The sequence below is a fragment of the Anguilla rostrata genome, chromosome 18 (genome assembly GCF_018555375.3).
Source record: "Anguilla rostrata isolate EN2019 chromosome 18, ASM1855537v3, whole genome shotgun sequence".
Lineage (NCBI taxonomy): Eukaryota > Metazoa > Chordata > Actinopteri > Anguilliformes > Anguillidae > Anguilla > Anguilla rostrata.
The window spans coordinates 10331679-10342752 of NC_057950.1; the positions used below are offsets into that span (position 1 = coordinate 10331679).

Below are 11074 nucleotides of genomic sequence, written 5' to 3' on the forward strand. Positions count from 1 at the left end.
TCCTTAAAAGGGTTTCCACAGAACTCAATAGAGGTTGTGTACAGAAGAGAAACGGAGGCACGCGTCAGGCAGCGGTGTTTAGGTGCCCTTGGGTTTATGTGATGTTGCTGCCAAATTATGTCCAAAGCTTTTTAGACTGTAAGCCCCCACCCCCCCCACTGCCAGCACTTGCCAGCAGTTTTTACACCCACTAACATTCACCTGTGTATTACCAGCTGACTAGTACACCACCCTTCTTTATCAACTGGTGCTCCCCCCCCACACACACACACACACGCACGCACACGCTCACACACATTACCAGGTGGCTGTACAACTGCCCCTAACACCACCCCCCATACATTACCCAGCGGCTGTTTCTACACCCCCCCCAAGACTGTTATTTTTCTCGAGCTACACTTCTCTTCCAAAAATAAATCTGTTTCTCTGTGCCCAGTCAGAACACTAGAGACCGTGGAGGCAGTCATCAATAATGAATATTAAAGGGGACTCTCATTTTCTATATTTATCTCAATGACACATAAACCAGGACAAATGCTTACTGATGGTCCTGCATCAGGGCAGTGTGGTGCAGTACGATCGCTGTGTGTGTGTGTGTGTGTGTGTGTGCGTGTGTGTGTGTGTGTGTGCGCACTGCACCAGCAGTCTAACGCATACTGTATTGTGTTTCAACCCCTTCTCTTTCCTTCTCCTCCTCTCTGATTGGACACACTGCAGACAGAGGTAACCCCATTGGGGTGGGCATGCTGTGTGTGTGCATAGACTGTAACACTGTGAGTTCTGTGCGTATCTGTGACTAAACATGGTTTTCATCTGTGGGGCAACAATATTTGAAAAGTGTTTGTGTGTATTTGTTATTTTTTATACTTGGTTACCTGTATGTAGGAAAACATTTGAGTGTAATGACACTAATTATGGTTTGGGTTTTGTATTTATTTACAGAAACAATGTGTGTCTGCGTGAGTGCATGTATATTTGTGTAGAGACACTGTGTGTATGTGTGTTTGTGTAGACACTGTGTGTTTGTGTAGGGACACTATGTATGCGTGTGTGTGTGTGTGTGTGTGTGATTGTGCAGACACCGTGTTTTCCTACGATGTTTGTAAGTAGATTGTGGTGTGTTCCTCTTGCCTGTTTGGCCTGTGCATGAACATGCCTGCCTGCCTGTGAATGTGCCTGTGTGCTGTATGCTGTGTTTGCTTAGAGGAGTTTTTTTAATGAGAGCACCACTCAGGGGCAGGCGGGGGGTCCAGGCCTTCCACAACCTGGGCCTGGAGCTGTGCTCTGGGAGATCTAAACTCCTCACAAAGTCTCACTCTCACTCTCTCTTTTTCTCTCTCTCTCTCTCTCTCTCTCTCTCTCTCTCTTTCTATCTCTCTTTCTCTCTATCTCTCGATCTGTCTCTCAATGTCTCTGTCTGTATCTCACTCACCCTTTTTTTCTGTACTGGCTGGCCGGTGGTGACAGAAAATCGCACAGGAACGGGAGAAGTTTGCAGACGAAGGCAGCATCTTCTACAGGCTGGGCGAGTGTGGACTCATCTCCTTCTCTGACTACATCTTCCTGACCACCGTGCTTTCCAGTGAGTGTGTGTGTCTGTGAGTGTGTGTGTGTTTGTGTGTATTTGCAGTCATGTGGGATTGTTCACATTAGTTTACAGGTCAGTTTGACCTTCATTAGAGATCTGACATATACTTGCTCATGGTCCAATAGAAAATAAGAAAAAAGAAACAACAGAATCAGGCCTATGGCACATACCTATGTTACAGACACTGCAGTCAGTGCTGTAATTGGTGAATGAATGGAAGTACATACCAGACTGTCAGACACATTCACGCACTGTAATGGTGTCGACAGAACGAGCCGCAGGGCAGCCCCGTGTTGCGATATTCCCTGTTTGGGCGTTTCAGAAGACTGAGCTGCACGCCATCAGAGAACTTCAGCGCTCTGATCTCACACAGTCTGACCCGGTCCCGCCTGGTTTGGCTCGGTCCGGCCCAGTCCAGCCGCACCCGGGGGCTCCATCTCCTGTGGCACGCCGCTGGGTTTTATTCCTCCCTTGCAGATCGTTTGACGCAGTAAATATTTTATTTACTCTCGGCCCGAGTCTTTGGGGTGCTCTTTGCAGTTTTAATTCGCTGGCAGGCTGCTGGGCGGAGCCCTTCACGGTTGGCTGCGGCCCATTAGGTACACCCCCCCCCCCTCCCCTGTTTTAGGGGGGATTAGTATTGAGAAGGCCGAGCTGGGTGGTGTGTTACAGGAAATCTCCTCACATTGTAACGGCTGAGCTGGTCTCCGTGGGTTTATATGAGACTCCGCAGGTTGCTGGGGGTCTGATGGCGGTCAGGTCTTGCCGCGCGGTGCTCTTGGTCGCCTGCTCTCTTATCGGCGCTGTTGTTTGCGCAGCTCCCCAGAGGAACTTCGAGATCGCCTTCAAGATGTTCGACCTGAACGGAGACGGAGAAGTGGACATGGAGGAGTTTGAGCAGGTTAGTGACCGACACCCCCGGGGGCTGTGGGTTCGACGCAGACGCCGTCGGGGAGAACCGGGCCAGTACAAGGCAGACGGGTCAGAGTGGATCTGGTGGGCGTTTGTGACTGATATGGTTAATTGGTACAGTGACGGCTCTGCGGTGGGTGAGAATTTGTAGTGTTATTTTAGTACAGAGAGAGAGGCGGGTCCACTGTGCTACTGTTCAATTTCGAGCGCTGACCCTTAAATAGAAGTGGCTGAATTTTTTGCTCTATCCGTTCTCTTAGTAGCACTTAATGGGATGAATTATTGGGTGTGATTAGCCCAAATTGCTAATGCTGGAGGCATTTGAATAAATGGGGAAGGAGGCGTGTAGTAAATCCGCAGCACTACGTGCCTGCTGTTGATTCCTACACTGTTCAGAAATGCTTTACTGAGGGGAAAGGAATCGGGTATGATGCTTTATGTCCGGCCCCATTACACGCACGCTCTCTGGCGCCACCTGCAGGTCCAGAGTATAATCCGCTCGCAGACCAGCATGGGCATGCGCCACCGCGACCGCTCCACGACGGGAAACACGCTGAGGACGGGCGGCTGCAGCTCCGCCCTCACCACCTACTTCTTCGGCGCCGACCTGCGGGGAAAGCTGACCATCAAGAGCTTCCTGGAGTTTCAGAGGAAGCTGCAGCACGACGTGCTCAAACTGGAGGTGCCCGACTGTCTGAACCCACCACACACACACAGATACACACACACACATACCCACTCATCCACATACGCACACACTCACACACACACACACACACACTCACATACACAGAGACTCAAACACAGATACACACTCACACATACACACACACACACACAGATAGATACACATACACATACTATAACACATACACACACATATCCTCTCAAGCACACACACACATACTCACACACACACATATTCTCATACACACGCACACACACAAACACACACACACTCACACACACACACACACACTCACACACACAGCTGAAGCGCCCTGTTCACAGTGTATTGTTCCCTTTCTCTCTGTCCCCAGTTTGAGCGGAACGATCCGGTGGACGGGCGGATCACAGAGAGGCAGTTTGGAGGCATGCTGCTGGCCTACAGCGGAGTTCAGTCCCGAAAACTCAAAGTCATGCAGAAAGGACTGAAGAAGATGTTTAAGGATGGCCAAGTGCGTCCCTGCAGACACACACACACACACACACAGACAGGTGTACAAATGAGCACACACAGACTAATTTATACAGCTGTGCCCTGCACTTTCTCCATAAACCTGCACCTGCCACCTCAGCAGCTGTTGTGTTTGTCTTGGTGCTTCTCCCGGCGTCTGCGTGTTTGTGTGTGCGTGAAGTTCTGAGGACACGGAGGGAAAACCTGTCTGATGGGCCGAAATCATCTCAGAGCTCCGTCAGGGCAGCAAGAGCCCTCGTCTGCCTCCCTCCCTCTCTCCTCTCGCTCCCTCGTTCTCCGTCTGTGACAGTCTGTCCACATGGCTGTGCGTGCAGAACACTGCGCAGTGTGGGCGGTACGGCGTGCTGTCTGTCTGCTGCGTGCCGCCTGGCAGGGCCTCCCCGGGGCCTGCACGCTGAGGCTTCTGGGAAACGAGCAGAACACTGCGCAGTGTGCGGGTGTACGGCGTGCTGTCTGTCTGCTGCGTGCCGCCTGGCAGGGCCTCCCCGGGGCCTGCACGCTGAGGCTTCTGGGTAACAGGCAGACGAGGAAGTAGCTGCTCGTATGTGACTCAGCATTAAATTAGCAGCATTTGGGGAAGATAACGCTGTATGAACAGCCATCTTATTGGGGCTGAGGGACATAGTATGGACTTAAGTAATGGGGGGTCTCCAGTCTACATGTAGTGTTCAAATTAAAGCACCAAATTATATCGGCTGGCCTCCTCCACTCCTCCCCCTCTCTTTCTGTCTTCACCCTTTGCTCTTCATTGAACAGCACCTGATCGAAGCAACTCCTCCTTTTTGCAGGGCATCAACTTCGAGGAGGTGGAGAACTTTTTCACTTTCCTGAAGAACGTGAACGATGTGGACACAGCCCTGAGTTTCTACCACATGGCAGGGGCCTCCATCGACAAAGGTATCAAGCACCACTCGTTCTTCCTCCCTCCCTACCTCTCTCTCCCTCTCTCTCTCAGCAGGCAGTGCTGCTGATGAAGCAGGTGAAGAAGGGCTCTCTCTCCCCCTCTCTGGACTCCTCTCCGCTGCTCACTTTATCTCTCTCCCTCTCACTTCTTCTGTAATTCTCTCCCTCCATTTCTATACCTCTTACTGACCTTCTGTCTGACACTCCATTTCTTTCTCCATTCTGATGCTCTCCTTCACATTTCATCCCCCCCCAGTCTTATATATATGCGCTTGTTAGAGGACCCTCTTCTACTGACTCCGGAGAGTGCAGAGGTACATGGTGCCCAGAGCCACTACTTATCATGCTGTAGCTCCCTAGCCAGTGCAGAGAGATGAATCAGAGTCACGCGTGGCATAACGGGCAGCCGATTGACCAGCAGGGGGGCGCCAGAGAGTGGATCCCTGCCGACCGAGCCCTCCCCTAACCCTGGGCTATGACCACTGAATGTGTCACCCTGCGGGGCTGCAGGCCAGTCGGCACACGGCCAGGCCGTGTATTAGAATGAGCACAGTGCCTTACCCCAGTGAGCCGCCCAGCAGCCTCGCAGTGCTGTTTTTCCATCCTTCTCTTCATCCCTCATTCCATTCCCGCACCTCCTCTCCTCCCTCCCCCCCTCCTCCTCTCTGCTGACAGCCTGTTTAATGGGCAGCCTGCCGGAGCTGCACATCCTGCAGCTCCTCACAGCCCTCCTGGCCCCGTTTTGCACTCATTCACCGGAAAGGAGCATGTCAGGGCTACACTGCCCCCTGCTGACTGATACATGTCACTGAAAGACTGATTTCCTGCAGACATCAAACCTGAGATCCCAGTCAAAAACCACAGATAATAATAATAATAATAATAATAATCTGTTCCATTAACATACTCTGCAAGAGCTGAATTCATTTTTACTGTGTAGTAATAATAATAGTAATAACAATAATGATAATAATAATAATAGTCTGTTCCACTAACATACTCTGTCAGAGTTAAATGATTTTTTTTACTGTGTAATAATAATAATAATTATTATTATTATAATTTTTTTATTCATTTAATTGCTTCTGAGACATCATTATCTTGTGCGGCTCCCCATCGCTTACACAACGTTTTTAAGACTCCATAGTTTTCACCGCATTGTCGATAATACGATGCTGTAATTGTATGCGAGCCAGCTGATAATGGTGATAACATAATGAAGAAGCTGGCTTTGTGCTGCGGGAACACGCAGGCAGCAGCGCAGCGTTCTTATCTGTGATTGTGGCTGAGTGTAATTTAATCTGCTGCAATCCCGCTGTGCTTCTGATTGCATTACCGCTCACATCTGGACACTCTGTCTGTCTGCGCAAGTCTCTCTGTCCGCCTGCTGTCTGCGCAGTCTCTCTGTCCGCCTGCTTTCCGCCCAGCTCTATCAAAGAGCCTGAAACTGCCCTCTGCCCAAAACTACCCTGTACCCAAAACTGCCCTCTGCCAAAAAACTGCTCTCTATCCAAAACTGCCCTCTGTCCAAAACTGCCTGCTGTCCAAAACCAGCTGGAGCGGTTTGTGGCGTCTTCTCCTATTGGTATGTACTGAGAATCGGAACAGAATCAAAGTGGAAGAGATGGTGCTGATGGATCCTTTCAGTGCGCGTCCAGCAGCTTTTAGCTGCCGCACTGGCTGTGCTGCGCTGGGCTGTGCTGTGCTGTGCTGTGCTGGGCCCCAGTCTTTCTGCTCTAACAGGGATGGGATGTGTCTCTGCAGCGGGGTAATCTCCAGATCATGGCTGCTTCCTCCGTCTCTCTTAGCGCTGGGGATGAGCTCCCAGGCTCATTACTGTCAGGATCACATTGGTGTGTTGCTCCCAGAGCTGATAATCAAGAGGATTTCCTTCTTTTTCTCACTCTCTCTCTTTCTTTCTCTTTGTCTCTCTCTTTCACTCGCACTCTCTGCCTGTCAATTATTTCAGCATTCCGCATTGGCATGAAACACTACATTTTACCCAATGAGTTCACAACAATTATAGCAATGACAGCTGTAGCGGTAAAACAAACGGCCTATAGAGCATTTCAACGGAAATGCAATAATCAAGTTCCATCATATCTATATTTCTTCTTGATTTGTCGGTCTCTAGTGAGTGTGCCACTCCCTCACTAACTCACACTCGTGCTCTCTCTCTCTCTCTCTGTCTCTCTGTCTCTCTCTCTCTCTCTCTGTCTGTCTCTCTCTGTCTGAAATTCAGTGCCTAATAGGCGTCACTGAGCATGTCTGTTTTCAGACGAGGTGGACGAGCGCGGCTTCCTGTCGACGCGCTGAACCGCTCACGCGAGACGCGGCCGGTCGAGTTTCCGTTCACGGGACCCCTCGCGCGCGGCCGACCCCGCCGCGCCTTTAGAGCGGAACCCTTACCGCCAACGCCGGCCCGGCCCGCTTCAGTTCCCCTAAATGGGCGGGACGCAGGGGGCTGCGTAAACGGCAGGGCCCGGTGTTTTTCTGTTCTTTCTGAGGGGGGTAATTAATAAACCAAAGCTTCTGCCCCTGCCTCTGTTATGGGGAAGGCGCAGCAGAACGCTTGAGCCTATTGGTGCTCGTCGTGTGCAGAGCGGGTAAACATCGCCGGAGGGAAGGGCTATTTTTATTTTTTTTCTCTGGTGTGAACTTTACTCTGGGTAGTGATATGAACTGTATTTTAACAGTGGCTGTTGGTGAGTGTGCATATCTGTGTGTGTGTGTGTTTGACTGGGTATGAGAGCGAGTGTGTATGCAGGTCAGGTTGCTGTGGAAACGCTTATGAGTCTCAGACTCGGGTGTAGCTCACTAAGAGGCTCCCAGTTTGCCTCAGGTTAACCAAACCAGGTCTGACGTTTCAGTTTCTGCACAAATATCAGAAAAGTCCAAAAGGAACGGGGGGAAAGAGATTTGATTGTGAGAATCGATTAGCTTCTTTCCGTCTCTCCCTCCACACACTCCCCAAAAATCAATGCTGAATTAATGCTTCTTATCGAGGTGGACAAGGCACCTCATCACTCTTCTTTTCTACCATATTTGTTCTGCTTTGGCCCAAAAGCCTTGCACCCCCCCCCCCCCACACACACACAAAAAAAGTCAAGATCTCCCCCTGACATGGTTTGGGGCTTCTCTTGATCTCAGTGATGTGCAATGTTTGTTTCTTTAGCCAACAAGATCTTATGGTATTGATGTGTTCATGTGTTTACTGCAAGTGTGGAAGATGTTGACAAGGCTACTCACTAAGTAAGGAGCCTTACTACTGCTGACATTTTACACACCCCCCCCCTCCTTCCCTGCTTCTACCACTTTCCCTCTCCTTCCCTGGTTGTATCCCCTTCCCTCTCCTCTTCCCTCTCCGCTCTCCTTCCGTGTTGCAGCGACCATGAAGCAGGTGGCTCGCACGGTGGCGAAGGTCGAGCTGTCGGACCATGTGTGTGACGTGGTGTTTGCGCTCTTCGACTGTGATGGTGAGTTCCCTTCTGCATTTAAACAGTGCTTCTGAGTTTTATACTGTAAACTCATTTTAAAAGGTGTGTGTGCGCGTGTGTTTGTGCGTGTGATTGCAAATAAAGGTCTTGTGTGTCATGCGTTATCTACTTCGATGAATTCTATTAAATACACAAAAGTTTTAAACCGCCTCAAAGAAGAGCAAAAGCTGGCACCTCCTAATTGTTTGCTGCAATCACCACCCGTAATGATATGACCCGCCAGAATCAAAAGGCTGCATTTTTACTGTTCCTGGGTGTGTGTACACAGGAGCCCGTAATCTGCAAGCAGTCAGTCTTGGGAGTAACCTCCGAAAAAAGCAGACTAGAGGACTGTGCGAAATGACCTAACAACCGCATGTTTGTGTACGGTTGTGAGCATGTATCTCAGTATTTCCTGTTAGTCATCTTTGAAAGCAGGTTGTGGTTGACCCCCTTTTCCTGTTTGGTTGTCATGGGTGATGAAACTACAGATGGGCTCTGTTCACACTTTTTTGCCTGTGTACCTATCTGTCTTGCCTGTGTGTGTGTGTGTGTGTGTGTGTGTGCGCGTGCGTGCCTGTGTGTGTGTGTGCCTGTGTGTCTGTGTGGCGTGTGCTCATCTGCTCTCTCTCTCTCTCAGGTAACGGGGAGCTGAGCAATAAAGAGTTCATCGCCATTATGAAGCAGCGTTTGATGAGGGGGCTGGAGAAACCCAAGGACATGGGCTTCACCCGGCTGGTGCGTGCCATGTGGAAGTGCGCCCAGGACACTGCCTGGGACTTCGCTTTGCCCAAGCAGCATTAGGGCGGGGCGGGGCGGGGTGAGGCGAGGCGGGGCAGGCGGGAGAGCGCAGGGTGGGAGGGGCGGAGTCGGAGACTTCAGTCAGCCAGCTTCTAAAGGTGACCTCCTCCACACACTTCCTCCCTACCCCCCAGGTTAAAAAGCAAGACGCATCATTATCCAATTGAACTCGTTAAAATGGTAATTCTGGTAAGAACAATTGATCGTGCGGGCGTGGCGCTGCGGATAACGATTTCAGCTGCAGCTGGAGAGCGCTGGTGTGGCGGAGGCTGCTTCTCCGAGCTTTCTGGGGGCCCCTCTGCGCTGAAGACACTATGGTTTATGGGACAGTGTAACGATAGCAGCGTACTCTGAGGTAGCCTGGCAGGTCTAGCTAATATCCCGCTCTCTCCGGTGGGGGGGCCAGTCCTGCGGTTTGGCGGGGAGAGTACACTTCGTACGGCTTCTTCAGGCTGCTTTGGGATCGTTCTCTGTGTACACTGATATTTACCCAGAATGCTTTACGTTGTTAATATATTATACAGTAAAGTGTACCGCTGTAAGTGAATGCGTTTCTAAGACTGTAAAAAGGCTCTATTAAAATGTTTTTTTCCTAAAAAAATATTTTTGCATTTTTTTATTTTTACTGGCTGCGATGTCCCGTTTCTTTTTCTGTACTTTTTGGAACCGTGTTAGTCGTTTTTCAGCTCAAGACGTGTTTGAGGATTGCACTTCTTATTCATTTGTATTTATTCCAGGAAGTCTCATTGCCGATTAGTTGGTTTTGAAGTGCCAACAGATTACAGCAGGATTAGATTGGCTGATCTCACTTGCATATATTTGCCTAAGAGCGCAAGTTTGAGAGAGAGCAGACGTGTGTGAGTGTATGGCTATAAGGTGCACTGCAAGAACACAAACAGTGAGTGTTAAGAGGTGAGGGTGTGAGTGGAGAGGGGATAATTTGTGTGTGTGTGTGTGTGTGTGTCAGAGGGGGTAAAGAGAGTGGGGGCAGCAGTAGTCAGCAGTTCTTTCTAATTGAAATGGACAGGATGGTCTTCCGCCTCCATCTCTGCACACTAAATGAGCGCACACACACACACACACACACACACACACACACACAGTTCTCTTGTGCATATGCATCCCTCATTCCTGTACACACAGTGAAACAGTTCTTTCGCACACACACAAAACAGGACATAACTGGACAGTTTTCTCACAGAGTGAAGGTCTGTCATACTCACACACACATTCCTCTCTCAAAACCTGGACACACACACACCATTTTCCGTACACTCATGCACACACACACACCTTTCCCGTACACTCATGCACACACACACACACTTCCCGTACACTCGTGCACACACACACACCTTTCCCGTACACTCATGCACACACATGCGCGCGCGTTGCAGGTTCATTAGCATTTATCACACAGCCCAGCAGCAGGGCTTTTCAGGGTCCACCCTCGATAGAACTACAATTCCCAACAAGGGCATTTAACACCAGAATCGGGCAAAAAGGTGCCCGAATGAAACCTGAACGTACCGGACGGTACCGTCACAGATGTGAAAATGCTAATTGTAGGTACACGGGGGGAGGGTGCCGGTTCAAGCCCCCCCGGCCCCCCCGACTGATTCAAACCCATTACAATCACAAGCTGGAGGAGCTCCAGTCACTTATTGAGCTTCGCAGTCCAGCGTACGGCCTCAGTGAGGTGCTGACGCTGCACTGGGTCATCAAGATTGGTCTCATATATATTCCGTTATGCGCAACCTCTAATTCAGCTCGGAGCCTCCAGCCAGAACTGCCTTCAGATAAGGGCCGTGTGTGTGCGTGCGTGCGTGTGTGTGCGTGAGCATGCGCACCTTCACACAGGCGCTGTGTTTAAGCTCTCTCCCGTCACGCCTGCGTACAAGGCACACGCTCCCGTTTGAGGGGCCTACCTGTCCCCTGTGCACACCTGTGTGCAGAGTCTCGCCGCCTGGGACAGGGAAATCAGACATTTTGAGCCGAAGTCAGCAATCCTGGCCGCCCAATCATGTGCGTGAGCGCACAGCACGGCCACACACCTGCTCTCCACCGGCCGCCATGCAGCGGAGCCAAACGCGCACACTCACACACACCTGCTCTGCGCCAGTCCCCATGCAGTGGAGTCAAACAGGGACACCCGTACACTCACCTACAACAGCGCTTACACACACACACGCACAC

The 11074-nt window shown here is 50.6% G+C and overlaps 1 protein-coding gene and 1 long non-coding RNA gene across 2 annotated transcripts in view; one reads left to right on the forward strand and one right to left on the reverse strand.

Moving 5' to 3' along the window:
• Nucleotides 1-9479, forward strand: part of micu1 (mitochondrial calcium uptake 1) — a 34114-nt gene extending 24635 nt beyond the window's left edge. Inside the window, exons 6-12 of the mRNA XM_064316818.1 lie at nt 1468-1582; nt 2407-2489; nt 2982-3182; nt 3541-3678; nt 4487-4595; nt 7988-8077; nt 8718-9479. Of these exons, the coding sequence (XP_064172888.1) occupies nt 1468-1582; nt 2407-2489; nt 2982-3182; nt 3541-3678; nt 4487-4595; nt 7988-8077; nt 8718-8881 (900 nt within the window). The 3' untranslated portion in view covers nt 8882-9479. The remainder of the gene's footprint in view (nt 1-1467; nt 1583-2406; nt 2490-2981; nt 3183-3540; nt 3679-4486; nt 4596-7987; nt 8078-8717) is intronic.
• Nucleotides 9103-10885, reverse strand: LOC135244495 (uncharacterized). Its single transcript, XR_010326984.1, has 2 exons — nt 10216-10885; nt 9103-10123 (listed from the first exon to the last, which is right to left on the reverse strand). It is a non-coding gene; the product is annotated as an uncharacterized LOC135244495 (long non-coding RNA).
• Between the last annotated feature and the right edge of the window lie 189 nt (nt 10886-11074).